Here is a 17,005-nt window from a genome sequence, read left to right as displayed (position 1 = left end):
CATCACCCACCCACCCAGCAAACACCTCATCTCAAGGCGGCCAATCTAGACCAACCTTCCCGAGCCGGGCAGTTCTGGAAAGAGATGCAGCACAACACCAACAACACAACCCAGGTTCAGCACCTGGTTGATGATCCCACGTTGGAAATCTCAGGCTTCAACCTCGCGCATAGCAAATGGGTCAAACTGAACACATTTCGCTCTGGAGATGGGCGCTGCTGCAACAACTTATTTCGTTGCAGACACTGTGACTCACCCCTGCAGAACTGTGGCATGATGCATATAATTGACAAGAGCCTCGACCTATGTTTCCGTGACAGTCTCACTGCCATACACCATGCTGATGAGGGGGCTGTCAACTGGCTGAAGGATTTCAAATTAGGAATCTAGCTGTTCATCAGTGCATCTGATAGCAGCATTAGTTCAAATGTGTAAAAGGTGCTGAGAGGGTGTCTCAAGATGAAGCTGCAAGTTGGAGGTGCCCTCTCAACCACCCCCCCCCTTTTTAGCTGCAAAAGCAGCTGCTGCCCTTTCAATGCTGGAGGGCCTTCTACTGGCCCTTTCGCCTCGGAGCCACCCCCCCCCCCCCACCCCCACCCCCCCCCCCACCCCCCACCCCCACCCCCCTCCCCCCTCCTCTACCCCATTATCCTTAATTAGATGCCAAGCACACCCTCTGCTCACTAATTGGCCAAAGTAGTATTGAGGTCAGGTGATTGTATCCGACATGGTGTGGGATCGTGGTCCTGACTCAGAGTGCAAGGTCCTGGCTCTGACTGTCACATCAATTTGCAAAGCATTCTAAATGGTGCACAGATTTATTAATCTATCCAGGCACCTGGATTCAGGCAGCTGGAAAAAAGCACCACCATGCAGACCAAGGTACCAGAAATAACATGCGTCATTGAGCTATTCACAGAATCACAGGCCTGTTACAGCCATTTGTTCCATTGTGTCTGCACGGGTGTCGTGAAATTATGTACCCGCCCACATCTTTTCCTACCTCCAGTAGCTCCCAAAGATCTTGGCTCAGATCTCTTCTCTGAATAGAAAGAATCATAGAATTCCTACAGTGCAGAAGGAGACCATTCGGCCCATCGGATCTGCACCCACTCCCTGACAGAGCATCTTCTCTAAGCCCACCCCTGCCCCATTCCCGTACTGCCATATATTTGACCTGCTAATCCACCTAATCTACACATCTTTGGGCTGAGGGAGGAATCAGAGCACCTGGAGGAAACCCACGCAGACACGGGGAGAATGTATAAACTCCACACTCTATTACCTCTCCATAAAGTCTCTTGTGTTAAACAACATCGTAACCACATCAGGAAAATCCAGCATGGAGAATGTTCTTCAGATTCCACACGCGGTCACAGTTTTGTTCTTCACAGTTTGGTTTTGTTCAAGAGTAAGGGACATGTTTGCTCATTAATCCAGTAAGGTACCCGAGTATTACAGATATACTTTTCAAAAGGAAAAGATGCATTTCAAAGAATTTGAGGTGCAAGTTTCAAATATTTTTCATATACCATTTCATTATGGTTTTAATCGAGTAATACAAATAATTTGCTACTCTGCAGAGAAAAAAAATTACAAACTTTTAAGGAAGACTGTAATTGGTAGAGCTCAGGTACCTCCATTTTTCCAATAAACATTTGTCTATTGTCTGAATGATCTGAAAATAATGTTTCACAAGGAACCCAGCTAATCAGTTTGTCTGCACTAGAGTTAGGGTGAAAGTCATCAATCAAATGGGCTTCAACAATAGTTCTTGCAGATTCTAGAAAATAAACTTATTTAATCGCTTATTTTATGGTATGATTGATATTATTAACCTTTTGATACTCTGAAGGCACATAGTGTAAATGTTTTTGATTTGATTTATTATCACATGTATTAGTATACAGTGAAAAGTATCGTTTCTTATGTGCTGTACAGACAAAGCATATTGTTCATAGAGAAGGAAAGGAGAGAGTACAGAATGTAGTGTTACAGTCATAGCTGTTAGAATGTAACCAGTGACAACTTTGATTGGATGTAATGTGACCAATGGAAACAAGGTGTAAGGGTCAGCTGACCCAACGGAAGGTGGTGGAAGAGAGTATGTCCGGAATGTGTGGGGTACTTAATTATGCTGGATGCTTTTAGGAGGCAGCGGGAAGTGTAGACAGAGTCAATGGGTGGGAGGCTGGTTTGAGTGATGGACTAGGCTTCATTCACGATCCTTTGTAGTTTCTTGCGGTCTTGGACAGAGCAGGAGCCATGCCAAGCTGTGATAAACCAGAAAGAATGCTTTCTATGGTGTATCTGTAGCAGTTGGAGAGAGTTGTAGTGGACATGCCAAATTTCCTTAGTCTCCTGAGAAAGTAGAGGCGTTGGTGGGCTTTCTTAACTATAGCGTCGGCATGGAGGGACCAGGACAGGTTGTTGGTGATCTGGGCACCTAAAAACTTGAAGTTCTCGATCATTTCTACTTCATCCCTATTGATGTAGACAGGGGCATGTCCTCCACTTCACTTCCTGAAGTTGATGACTATCTCCTTTGTTTTGTTGACACAGAGAGAGATTATTGTTGTCGCACCAGTTCACCAGATTCTCCATCTCAAATCCAGAAAACAATAGATTTATTGTTCACCCAAGGTATAACTATCCCAGGTTACTCAGTGTAGACCTTCCTTTAGACCTTTAAAGGGCCAGAATTAACTACAACAGCTTGTTTTAGTATTCAGCATGAGGAAAAGCATTGCAATAGTCCAGTCAAAATCGATCACTCCAGAAAGCAGTTGGTACTTTATTCCAAATAACGGTTTTGGAAGACCTAAATGGTGTTAGGGAATTCAAAATGTCTGCAGACCTGATATTATAAACAGGGTAGAGCCATTCCCATCATGGAAGACATGTAGCTAAGAGAAGGAAACCAAATGCAGCAAGATTCATGCTGATGTATAACATAAGGAGGATAATCAAGTGACCACCACAATTAAATCTGTGAGCACTAATTTAGAGGGAGCAGTTTCAGACTAAAATGGAAGTGGAGATTGTTACTAGGATTCAGAAACACGACAGTCTCCTCAAAGAATATTAGGCTAGTATTAAAAGAAAGACAATCCGTGCATTTGTGTTTTAAATTTCCAAACTGTTTAATCTTTGGCATCCAAAGAAAGGACACATGACATCCCAAAGCTATGGGGAGGTAGTGAGGGCGAGGACTGTGCAGAACAGTGTATTATAGCGGAACCATAGAGATTTACAGTACAGGTGAAGATCACTCAACCCTTGGTGTTGTCACTGATATGATTTATTGTAGTTGGATGAAATGTTAATAGCTTTTAAATCTGTTCTGTATTTATTTCAGCAACAGAATGTTCCAGTTAATTTTAGGCAAAATTTGATTGTGCCAGATGATCCAGTGAAGTGACTCATGTGAGTGTGATTGTTTATAAAATGGCTGTACCACTGGAGCTGAAGAAACACCAGACTGTCAATATATATATATTTTAAATTGGGTTGCTTTAACAATTTGATGAGATTGACACATGACTAAGTTTGACCCCTGTTCTCCAATATAGTAAATACCATTATTAACTCTAAAATAATCACATCAATACAAAATGTTTTAGATAACCCAAAGCAAAATTGTTGACAAAGATATCTGAAACATTGAGCCACAACAACATAAACCAATCAAATCACGCATGCAATAATTTGTCACGGATCAGGATAGAATCATTCCATGGGATTTACAATTGAGGAGAGGCATTTAGCCCATACTGGTTCTCAGAAAGAATGATCCACTTAGTCTCAGTCCCTTGGCCCTCTCATACTTTCTTTTAATTGTTATTCCATTTACGAGTATTTATTCACTTCCCTTTTAAAGGCCATTACAAATCCATATTCGAGCAACCTTGGGGGCATCCATATTTCTCCTAACCATTCGATATAAACCAAGACTAATATTGATTTAATTTTCCACATTTCTATCAATTCATTTTCAAATGTTGACTGAAGTAAGGCATTCTTTCAATGCAATATCACAGGAATGATTATATAGGAAAGATTTATTGGCAATTAGAGAATATTCCATCACTCTTCTTATATCATCCTTGTAGTTCAGGGACAGGCTTTCAGATATCAGAGGGACGTTTTTTACACAGAGAGTGGTGGGGGCCTGGAATGTGCTGCCAAGTAGGGTGGTGGAGGCCGACACACTGTCATCGTTTAAGACTTACCTGGATAGTCACATGAGCATTCTGGGAATGGAGGAATACAAACGAATGGATTCTAGTTGGACCAATGAGCGGCACAGGCTTGGAGGGCCGAAGGGCCTGTTTCCTGTGCTGTACTGTTCTTTGTTCTTTGTGAAGTCAAGAGGTGAGTCATTCACCTTCAATACCTAACCTCAGACCTGGTCTTATAGCCATAGGTTTTATATGACTGGTCCAGTTCAGATTTTGGTGAACAGTGACCGTCAGGTGATTGATAGTGGAGTATTCAATTATGGTAATGCTGTTGAATGTCAATGGGAGATGGTGAGATTCAAGATGGTCATTGTCTGGTACTTGTATAATGCGAATGTCTTTTGCCACTTATCAGCCCAAGTGTGAATGTTGTCCAGATCTTGCTGCATATGGACATGGGATGCGTCACCATCTTAGAAATCATGAATGGTACTGAATACTGTGACGAGATGAAAGACAAGACACAGTACAGGAAAGAGATAGAGAATCTGGTGAACTGGTGCAACGACAATAATGTCTCCCTCAATGTCAGCAAAATGAAGGAGATTGTCATTGACTTCAGGAAGCATAGTGGAGGGCATGCCCCTGATTACATCAATGGGGATGAAGTAGAAATGGTTGAAAGCTTCAAATTTTTAGGTGTCCAGATCACCAACAACCTGTCCTGGTCTCTCCACGTGGACGCTATAGTTAAGAAAGTCCATCAATGCCTCTACTTTCTCAAGAGACTAAGGAAATTTGGCACGTCTACTACAACTCTCACCAACTTCTACAGATGCACCATAGAAAGCATTCTTTCTGGTTACATCACAGCTTGGTACGGCTCCTACTCTGTCCAAGGCCACAAGACACTACAAAGGATCGTGAATGAAGCCCAGTCCATCACTCACCCAGCCCCCCATCCATTGACACGGTCTACACTTCCTGCTGCCTCGGAAAAGCATCCAGCATAATCAAGGACTCCACACAACCCGCACATACTCTCTTCCACCTTCTTCTGTCAGGAAAAAGATACTAAGATCTGAGCTCATGTACTAACCGACTCAAAAACAGCTTCCCCTCTGCTGCCATCAGACATTTGAATGGACCTACCTCGCAGTAAGTTGATCTTTCTTTACACCCTAGCTATGACTGTAGCACTACATTCAGCACTCTCCTTTCCTTTCCTGTGTATGGTATGCTTTGGCTGTATAATGCACAAGAAACAATACTTTTCACTGTATATTAATACCTGTGACAATAATAAATCAAATCAAGTCAAACTGTGCAATCATCTGTGAGCATCCCCACTTCTTACATTATAATGGAGGGTAGGTCATTGATGAAGCACTGAAGATGGTTAGGCCTAGGACACTGAGGAACTTCTGCAATATAGCTCTGTGACTTAGATTAGCCTCCCACAACCACAACCACCTTTTCTAGTGTTGGTTATGGCCCCATCCTGTGAGAATTTCCCATGATTCTCATCGATTTCAATTTTGTCAGGGCTTCTTAATGACACATCAAGTTAACTGCTGCCTTGGTAGTATGGACAGCCTCTCATCACACCCCTGGAATTCAGCTTTTTGGTGTGTACTTGCTGTAATGAGGTCTGGAGCAGAGTGATTGAGGCAGAATCCAAACTGTGTGTTTGTGAGAAGGCTCTTGCTGAGTATGTGTCACTTGACAACATTGTTGATTACACATTCTATTACTTTGGTGATGATTGAAAGTAGACTGATGGAGCAGTAATTGTCCAATTTGGGTCTGTCCTGCTTTTTCTGATAGGACATACTTGGACAATTTTGCACATTGCCAGGTAGATGCCAGTTCTGTAGTTCATAGGATCATAGAATGCTACAGCGCAGAAGGAAGCCATTTGGCCCATCGAGTCGGCATTGACCACAATCCCACCCAGGCCCTAACCCCATAACCCCATGCATTTACCCTAGCTAGTCCACCTGACACTGAGGGGCAATTTAGCATGGCCAATCCACCTAACCTGCACATCTTTGGACTGTGGGAGGAAACCGGAGCACCTGGAGAAACCCACGCAGACACGGGGAGAACGTGCAAACTCCACACAGATAGTGACCAAAGCTGGGAATCGAACCCGGGTCCCTGATGCTGTGAGGCAGCAGTGCTAACCACTGTGCCACCATGCCGCTCTGTTGTACTCGAACAGCCTGGCTAAGGGCATGGTTATTTCTTTAGAATAGATGCTCAGCACCACAGCCAAAATCTTGTCAAGGCCCACAGGCTTTGCTGTATCGAATGTGCTCTTCCATTTCCTGCTACCACATAAAGTGAATAAAATGCACTGGAGACTGGTTTCTGTGATGATGTAGACCTTACGGGAAAGGAGGTGGATCATCTGCTCAGCATTTCTGGTTGAAAATAATTGCAAAATTATTTCAACCTTGTCTTTTCAAATCACATGCTGGGCTCCATGATCATTGATGACAGGGATGTTCATGGAGTCTCATCCCCCAGTTAGTTGATTAGTTAACCACCGCCATTCATGACTGGATGTGGCAGGACAACAGAGATTTGATCAGATCCACCAGTTGTGGGATTGCTTAGCGCAGTCTAGTAAGTTGCTTCCATTGTTTAGTATGCATCTCATCCCGTGTCATAGGTCCACCCAGTTGGCACCTCACTTTTAGAAATGCCTGATGCGGCTCTTGACACGCTCCTACACTACTCATTGAATTAGGATTGTTGGCTTGATGGTAAAGTGAGGGATGTGCCGAACTATAAGCTTACCGATTGTTGTAAAATACAATCCTGCTGCTGATGGCCCAGGGCTCCTCATTGAACATCTGAATCAATACCAATTATTAAATGAAATTACTCAGGATAACCCTCCCACTGTAGGGACTTGAAAAGAATTTGACAGGAATGAGTCAGCGTTAAAGATGAGCACTTAGTGCCCACATATGTTGATGTATATAAGGTGCATCAATAACTGACAAATTGATCTTTCTTTTGTACCTGTATCCAATAAGGTTGGGCTCACTTCTTCCGGAACTAAAGCTGCTTGATCTCCCACAGTGCTAACATGCTAAATGAATAGGAAAAAAAGTAATTAGTCTTTTGAACAAAGATGCAGAGCTGGTGCCTGAAATCAAAAGGTAACTTTCTGTCGGGTTGAATGAGTTAAGGAAGTAAATCTTGTAGCATAAAGATGTGCCACATCCACTTGTGGCACAACGTACAAGGCTTACATTGAACTGAAATGTACAACATGCTAAACTATAAATAAATGGGAATTCAACCTTAAGCATAATATTAAGACTTCATGCAAGACAAAATTAATATTTCATACCGGCGCTACTTTTTAAAAACAGTTATAAAAATTGTAATCAACTTGTTTCCTGTAGAAGTGTACAAGAGGGACGGGTTGCACTTGAACTGGGTGGGCCAAATGCAGGCAATTGGGTCTAGCTTAGGGGTTAAATAAAAAAGGGTGGCATGGACAAGTTGGGCCGAAGGGCCTGTTTCCATGCTGTAAATCTCTATGATTCTATAACTGGAGGGGGACCAATATACTGGTGGGGAGATTTGCTAAAGCTACCCAGGAAGGTTTAAGCCACTCTGGCAGGGAGGTGAGACCCTAAAGAATAGTGAGACAAAAGAGGACATTGAGGCTAATACAGAACTTAAAGAGCGCAAATCAAATAGAGAAGGCAGGCACGAGCATGGCAGGGAACGAGGGAAGGCTGATGAATTAAACTGTATTTATTTCAATGCAAGAGGCCTGACAGGTAAGGAAGATGAACCCAGGACAAGGGTGGGTACATGGGTCTGGGATTTCATAGCTATTACTGAAACATGGCAGAGGGAGGGACAGGACTGGCAACTCAATGTTCCAGGAGATGCTATAGGAAGGATAGAAGGGGAGGCAAGAGAGGAGGCGGAGTTGCGTTTTTAATTAGGGATTGGCAGTACTCAGAGAGGATATTCCTGAGGAATCATCCAGTGAGACTGTATGGGTGGAATTGAGAAATAAGAAGGGAGTGATCACTGTGATGGGATTGTACTAAAGCCCCCGCCCCTCCCCCACCCACCTATAGTCTGCATGAAGAGCAAATATGTAGGGAGATCTCAGATAGCTGCAAGAATAATAGGATTGCTATCGTGGGGGATTTTAATTTTCCAAACATAGACTGGGTCTGCCATAGTGTTATGCGCTCGGATGGGGAGGAATTTGTTAAGTGTGCTCAGGAAAAATTTCTCAATCAATATGTAAATGGCCCTACTCGAGAAGGGGCAAAACTCGGCCTCCTCCTCAGGGAAAAAAAGGCAGAGCAAGTGACTGAAGTGTTATTGGGGGAACACTTTGGGACCAGTGACCATAATTCTATTAGTTTTAAAATAGTTATAGAAAAGGATACATCTAGTCCACAAGTTCAAGTTCTAAATTGGGGCAAGGCCAATTTTGATGGTATTAGACAGGAACTTTCAAACGTTGATTGGGGGAGGCTGTTTGCAGGTAAAAGAATGTCTGGCAAATGGGAGGCTTTCAAAAGCGAGATAATGAGAGTTCAGGGCCAGCATGTTACTGTTAGTGTGAAGGGCAAGGATGGCAAGAGTAGGGAACACTGGATGAATGGAGATAGAAGCTCTGGCCAATAAAAAGAAGGAAAACTACATCAGGTATAAGCAACTGGGGTCAAGTGAATCCCTTGAGGAGTATAGGGGGTGTAAATGTACACTTAAAAGGGAAATCAGGAGGGCAAAAAGGGGACATTAGATACCTTTGGCAGATAAGGTAAAGGAGAATCCAAAGAGATTCTATAAGTATATTAAGAGCAAAACAGTAACTAGGGAGAGAATAGGGCCCATTAAAGATCAATAAGGCCATCTATGTGTGGAGCCACAAATGAATATTTCTCGTCAGTATTTACCATGGAGAAAGACATGGAAGTTAGTGAACTCGTGAAAGTAAATAGTGATGTCTTCAAAAGAGTCCAAATTACAGAAGAGGTGGTGCTGGAGATCTTAAAATGAAGGTAGATAAATCCCCGGGACCTGATCAAGTGCATCCCAGGACATTGTGGGAAGCTAGGGAAGAGTATGTGGGGCCCCTAGTGGAGATATTTGTATCATCAACCGCCATGGGTGAGGTGCCAGAAGACTGGAGGGAGGCAAACGTTGTGCTGTCACTTAAGGAACACGGCAAGGAAAAGCCTACACCATTACACACCGGTGAGCCTAGCGTCAGTGGTGGGTAAGCTGTTGGGAGGGAATTCTGAGAGATTTGATTTGATCTATTATTGTCACATGGATTAGTATACAGTGAAAAGTACTGCTTCTTGTGCTATAAAGTCAAAGTTTACCATACATAGAGAAGGAAACGAGAGAGTGCAGAATGTAGTGTTACAGTCATAGTTAGGGTGTAGAGAAAGATCAACTTAATGCAAGGTAAGTCCATTCAAAAGTCTGACAGCAGCAGGAAAGAAGCTGTTCTTGAGTTGGTTGGTACGTGACCTCAGACCTTTGAATCTTTTTCCCGACGGAAGGTGGTGGAAGAGAGTATGCCCTGGGTGCGTGGGAGAATCAGGATCTACATGCATTTGGAAAGGCAAGGACTGATTAGGGATAGTCAGCACAGCTTTGTTCATGGTAAATTTGATGAGTGTTTTGAAGGGGTGACTGAGAAAATAGATGAGGGCAGTGCAGTAGACATTGTCTACATGGACTTTAACAAGGCCTTTGACAAGGTACCACATGATAGACTGGTCAGGAAGATTAGATCACATGGGATCCAGGGAGAATTAGCCAATTGGATACAAAATCGGTAGGAGACAGAGGGTGGTGGTGGAGGGTTGTTTTTCAGACCAGAGGCCTGTGACCAGTGGTGTGCCACAGGGATCAGTGCTGGGTCCACAGTTGTTTGCCATTTATATAAATAATTTGGATGAGAATATAGGAGGCATGGTTAGTAAGTTTGCAGATGACGTGAAAATTGGTGGTGTAGTGGGCAGTGAAGAAGGTTATCTAAGACTACAATGGGATCTTGATCAACTGGGCCAGTGAATTGAGGAATGGCAGATGGAGTTTAATTCAGATAAATGCAAGGTGTTGCATTTCGATAAGACAAACCAGGTCAGGACGTACACAGTTAATGGTAGGGCCCTGAGTGTTGTCGGAACAGAGAGACCTAGGGGTGCAGGTACATTGTTCCTTGAAAGTGACATCACAAGTAGACAGGGTGGTTAAAAGGCATTTGGCACATTTGACTTCATCGGTCAAAGCATTGAGTACAGGAGATGTTACAACTGTGCAAGAAATTGGTATGGTCACATTTGGAATACAGCGTGCACTTCTGGTCACCCTGCTATAGGAAGGATATTATTAAACTGGAAAGGGTGCAAAAAGGATTTACAAGGATGTTACTGAGACTGTAAGGTTTGAATTATAAGGAGACACTGGATAGACGGGGACTTTTTTCCTTGGAGGGTAGGAGGATGATGGATAGAGGTTTGTAAAATCATAAGGGGCATAGATAAGATGAATAGCCAAGCTGTTTTCCCTAGGGTAGGGGCGTCCAAAACTAGAGGGCATAGGTTTAAGGTGAGAGAGGAAAGATTTAAAAGGGACCCGAGGGGCAACTTTTTCACACAGAGGATGGTGCATATATGGAATGAGCTGTCAGAGAAGGTGGTAGAGGCGGGTACAATGACAACATTTAAAATACATTTGGACAGGTACATGGAGAGGAAAGATTTAGAGAGATATGAGCCAAATGCAGGCAAATGGGACTAGTTCAGTTTAGGAAACCTGGTCGGCATGGACGCGTTGGGCCAAAGGGCCTGTTTCCATGCTGTATATCAATATGACTCTGTGACTAAGTGTAGGGATAATTTGAACTTAATTTAAATCCAAATCAATACCCTCAAAACACATTGTTTTTTTTTGAAAAAGCTACGAACCTTCCTACTAAAGAGTAGCAGCAACCAGAAGAACAGTTTTTTCAAACACCTTAGTCAAAGAGTAAAACTCAGATCTTGTTGAGTAACCAAAAGTAAAGTTTATTTATTACTCACAAGTAGGCTTACATTCACACTGCAATGAAGTTACTGTGAAAATCCCTTAGTTGCCACACTCCGGCGCCTGTTCAGGTACACTAAGGGAGAATTTAGCACGGCCAATTCACCTAACCAGCACATCTTTGGACTGTGGGAGGAAACCGAAGCACCCGAAGGAAACCCACGCAAACACGGGGAGAGCGTGCAGACTCTTCATAGGCAGTGACCCAAGCCGGGAATCGAACCTGGGTCCCTGGTGCTATGAGGCAGCACTGCTAACTGCTGTGCCATATTAAGAATTATGAATCAAAAAATAACATGAATCTTAAATGATTCTGAAATTGAGGGACAAGAATGTTGACTTGGTTTCATGCAAAATGTATGTGCAGAAAAGGGAAATTATTTTATAAAGGAATTTCACGCATCAGATTCAGAACCAAGAGCCTTGCAAAATAGTTTTCAAGTTTCACAATAGATCTGTTCTTCATTTTATTCCTTCCTTTTGCTCCATAAATTACAACCAAAACTCCATACTCTATCAGAGAGAAAATTAAGTCCACAGCTGTACAATTGAGTGCTTAAAGAAATGCTGGCACTATATCTGTCCTGAATTTTAGTCCTTCAAATTTTGTACCCATTATACCTTATCAGAACTGATCTCCAGGCACAAGTCAAATTGAACTAATGGCTTACTTCATTAATTTATGCATTTTAGAATATCAAAGTTTGGTCAGATACACAAATGCTTCACTGCTTTCAGTCAAAGCTTTTCAGAGCAATGCATTACACAATGCTGTGCATTCAAAGTACAATAAAATACAGTTTCTAAGTATCCAATGCCACCGTCTTCTGAGCCCAGTTTTAATATGAAACTCTTTTAAAAGCTAATTCTAATGATTAATTGCAAGTAGCTAAATGAGGCACACAAATCAATTATGGGTGTAACTGATAAGGTTTCAAAGAAGCCATTGTAAAGAGCTCACAGTTTTGCCAATTCATGGAACAGTACGGTGTGGAACTGATGCTGCCCTCAGTGTGTTCTATTAAAGGGCTAAGCAATAGTTTAATCAATCTAATTACAATAAGTAACCAAGAAAAGTTTTTCATCTAACGCTAAAACAATGCATGAATAATTCTAAAGTAGTTGAGAGAGAAACTAGCAACACACTTCTTTACAAACACGGGACAGATGCAAATTACAGCTTTATAATCTACTTTCAGACATATTATAAAATCATGCTTCAGCTATTTTTGCATCTAATCCTTCTGCATTAGAAGATCACTGTATGCAATGAGGAATTGTTGTTGTTTGTTCACTTGTTGTAAACAAGCACAGTGGGAGGAGAATATGGAGAGGCAATTAGATTCTGGTTTAGATATGAGTCTATAAGCTGTTTCCAAATATTTGGGCTTCTTTGAAATACTAATCTCATCAAAATGTTTCACATCATATTTGTGGTAACAGAAATAGGGTAAACACATACTAAACAATCATCTTCAATATCACAGAATGGCTATAGCACAGAAAGGGGCCACTTGGCCCATCGTGACTGCAGCAATATCCATTCATTCATGGGACGTGGGTGTCGCTGGCTGGGCCAGTATTTGTTGCCCATCCCAAATTGCCCTTGAACTGAGAGGCTTGCTAGACCAATTCAGATGGCAGTTAAGAGTCAACCACATTGTTGTGGATCTGGAGTCACGTGTAAGCCAGACCAGGTAAGGACAGCAGACTTCCTTCCCTAAAGGACATTAGTGAACCGGATGGGTTTTTATGACAATCGACAATGGTTTCATGGTCATCAGTAGACTTTTAATTACAGAGTTTTATTGAATTCAAATTTCACCATCTGCCATGGTGGGATTCAAACCCGGGTCCCCAGAGCATTCCCTAGTCTAGCGACAATACCACTGCGCCACTGCCTCTTCAGTAGCAAAAATAGGAACGCAGATTATTGTTTGAATGGGTGTAAATTGAGAGAGGTTGGTACTCAGCGAGAACTTTGTGTCACTGAAAGTAAGCACACAGGTACAGCAGGCAGTAAAGAAGGCAAATGGTATGTTAGCCTTCATAGCAAGAGGATTTGAGTATAGAAATAGGGAGGTTTTACTGCAATTGAATGGGGCATTGGATCTTGTTGTCCTCCATGAGGACATTACGAGCAAGGTGGGCAATGGGGAACCGGTGTAGTGTATCTGGTTTTCCAGAAGGCATTCGACAAGGGGTCGCACCAAAGACTGCTACATAAGATAAAGGTGCACGGTGTTACAGGTAATGTGTTAGCATGGGTAGAGGATTGGTTAACTAACAAAAGCAAAGAGTGGGGATAAATGGGTGTTTTTCTGGTTGGCAATCAGTGACTAGTGGTGTGCCTCAGGGATCAGTGTTGGGACCACAATTGTTTACAATTTATATAGATGATTTGGAGTTGGGGACCAAGTGTAGTGTGTCAAAGTTCGAAGATGACACTAAGATGAGTGGTCGAGCAAAGTGTGCAGAGGACACTGAAAATCTGCAATGGGATATAGATAGTTTAAGTGAGTGGGCGAGGGTCTGGCAGATGGAGTACAATGTTGGTAAATGTGAGGTCATTCATTTTGGTAGGAATAATGGCAAAATGGACTATTATTTAAATGGTAAAAAATTGCAGCATGCTGCTGTGCGGAGGGACCTGGGTGTCCTTGTGCATGAATCCCAAAAAGTTGGTTTGCAGGTGCAGCAGGTAATTAAAAAGGCAAATGGAATTTTGTCCTTCATTGCTAGAGGGATGGAGTTTAAAAACAGGGAGGTTATATTGTAGTTGTTTAAGATGCTGGTGAGGCCACACTGTGTACAGTTTTGGTCTCCTTACTTGAGAAAGGATGTACTGGCATTGGAGGGGGTGCAGAGGAGATTCACTAGTTGATTCCGGAGTTGAGAGGTTTGGCTTATGAGGAGTTACTGAATAGACTGGGACTGTACTCATTGGAATTTAGAAGAATGAGGGGGGAATCTTATAGAAAGATATAAAATTATGAAGGGAATAGAGAAGATAGAAGCAGGGAGGTTGTTTCCACTGGCAGGTAAAACTACAACTAGGGGACATTGCTTCAAAATAAGGGGGAGCAGATTTGGGACTGAGCTGAGCAGGAACATCTTCACTCGAACAGTTGTGAATCTGTAGAATTCCCTGCCCAGTGAAGCAGTTGAGGCTACCTTGTTGAATATTTTTAAGGCAAGCACTGATAGATTTTTTGAACAGTAAAGGAATTAAGGGTTATGGTGAGCGGGGTGGGTAAGTGGAGCTGAGTCCACAAGAGCATCGGCCATGAACCTATTGAATGGCAAAGCAAGGTCGAGGGGCCAAATGGCCTACTCCTGCTCCTAGCTCTTATATGCTTATGAACAATTGTGTGCAGTTTTGGTGTCCTTATGTGAGCAGAAATGTTCTTGCTATAGAGGGAGTGCAGGCAAGGTTTACCTGGTTGATTCCTGGGATGGCAGGACTAACATATGAGGTGAGGGGTGTGTGTGCGTGTGTGTGCATGCGTGTGCGTGTGTGTGCATGCGTGTGCATGCATGTGCATGCGTGTGTGTGCGCGTGTGCGCATGTAATATCAAAAATATAATTTATCTATTTTTCATGGCACAAACTCTCACTTAAGAAAAAACAAATCATCAAGCCTCTCAAGTCACCTATATACACTATATAAAAATTATCAGTAAACATATAAAATTTTTCTTTCTTCTCAACAGATCCCAATGACAGCTCAGAGAAATGAGTTGCAGTAGTTAAATCTAATTAGACAGTGAAAGAATCCAATACCTCCACATGGTCCTTCTTGTCTGTGCTTCCCACTGACCAACCAGATTCATCGGTATATATCTCAGAACAAGCTCCTGGATAAAAAAGAAAACTATATTAACTCTAATAATTAAATGTTTAGTTGTAACCTCCCAGAAGCAAGGTGGTACCTTATCTTCCAATTCTTCTTGCACTACTGCCAATAAATTTGTCCTCATAGTAAATCAAAATCCAGTTGCATCCTGTGTAAATTATTGTTCACGTCACTTTTAAATACTTCAATATTTCAGCACCATGTTCATAAGCAACTTAAATGATTTATTTATTTAACCATTTCCTAGAACTAAATAAAGTAGAATTACATTGAATTTTGTACCTCAGATGCAGGCCATTTGGCCCAACATGTCTGTGCTGGTGAATATACTCCACATATGATCCTACTCCCTCCTTACTTCATCGCACCTTAATCAACATTTTCTTCTATTCTTTTCTCCCTCACCTTCATATCCAGTTTCCCCTTAAATGCATTTAAGCTAGAGATACCATTCACTCCATGTGATAGCAAGTTCCACGTTCTCACCATTGCTCCTGAGTTCGTTATTGGATATATCAGTGATTGCCTTTTGCCTGTAGTCTTGAACATCCCACAAGCAGAAACATCTTCTCTGCATCGACCTTATTACATATCCTCATAATTTAAAAACCCTCTGTTAGGTAAGGTCTCATTTTTTCTTTTAAAGAGCAAAATGCCCCAGCTTTCCTGATAAACTCTCACAGTTCTTATAAATCTTCTTTACATTTCCCCTAGTTCTTCTATATCCCTTTCTAAACATGGAAATAGTTCAATGTTTCAATTTTTAACAAATGTCAAAGTGATTACTTACGAATGCACAAAGTTGTCAAATAAAAAGTTGATTCATTCAGAATGAGATTGTTGCAGCGCATACATTTTGCAATTACTATCCCCCTCAAAGGCACAGGAGTTGGAATCTGGGTAATTGCTAATAATTAATTATTATTGATAATTAATCTGGGCAATTACAGGAGTTGGAACAGTGGGGAAAGGGGACGTCATAAATGCCAAATACATTTGCTCAAGAAAAAAAATGTCTCTCCTCAGGCTATTGAACCGGTAACAAATTTAATTTTAGTCATAATTTTACTAAACTAGATTGGTCAACATTTGGTGCAACTAATGTATAATCACAAAGATGTGTGGTAAATGATTCTATGTGCCTTGAAGTACCAAATAATGTACAGATTACAAGATCAAACATCCACAATGGTGAAACAATGGTGGGAAAATACAGATTGAGACAAAGATAGGCAAGTGTTTAATAGCTCTATTTTAGTCCCCACACCCCTCCAACACCAATGATCTATGAGAAGTCATGATTTACAGTGATTGACATTAACTTTGTGCAAGAGATCAATTTTCATGTGCATATATAAAGAGGAAGAATTAGTGAACTTTTGAATAAGGTCATCAGAGCCAAGTGAGACCTATTCTCATTCTGGAGAAGATTTCCTCTTGTTTCCTATTTGAAATAACATAAGAGTTGCAATTCCACTGAAAATAGAAATGTTCCTGACAACATCCAAAGCTGCACATTAAAACTAAAAGCAGGAACTGTGGTTTCTCCCAAGTCTAACCGTACTAAGGTTAGTCAAAAAGTTGGTGAACCTTCATGCCTAGCGTACATATGGAAACCTATTTCATTCACTGCTGTCTCTCCAGAGTAAGATATTTAACTCCATCGGTGTACTTACGACCAGCAGATTGTGGTTTTCCTAAGTTGATGCTTATCTTTGCAAGTCTGTATCAGATTAATCAGAAATGTTTGCACAATGAAAGTCCTCTACCAGGAGGACTAATGGACTGTCTTTAGTCTGACTTTTACATTTCAAGAAGAATAGGAAGCTGGGTAAAGGTGGAGGGGTAACACGGTTGATCAAAAGTGGCATT

General features: G+C 41.8%; 1 protein-coding gene across 1 annotated transcript in view; it reads right to left on the bottom strand.

Annotated features, from left to right (window-relative positions):
• The window catches only part of arhgef28a (Rho guanine nucleotide exchange factor (GEF) 28a), a 285,006-nt gene that overhangs the window by 211,716 nt on the left and 56,285 nt on the right, over nucleotides 1–17,005 (bottom strand). The window contains exons 5-6 of the mRNA XM_078213883.1: nucleotides 15,061–15,134; nucleotides 7,215–7,284 (exon numbers count right to left, since the gene is read on the bottom strand). Coding sequence (XP_078070009.1) covers nucleotides 7,215–7,284; nucleotides 15,061–15,134 — 144 coding nt within the window. The remainder of the gene's footprint in view (nucleotides 1–7,214; nucleotides 7,285–15,060; nucleotides 15,135–17,005) is intronic.

The sequence above is a fragment of the Mustelus asterias genome, chromosome 6 (genome assembly GCF_964213995.1).
Source record: "Mustelus asterias chromosome 6, sMusAst1.hap1.1, whole genome shotgun sequence".
Taxonomy (NCBI): domain Eukaryota; kingdom Metazoa; phylum Chordata; class Chondrichthyes; order Carcharhiniformes; family Triakidae; genus Mustelus; species Mustelus asterias.
The sequence above is the reverse complement of the archived record's forward strand: the minus strand, read 5'-3'. Positions and strand labels throughout refer to the sequence as shown.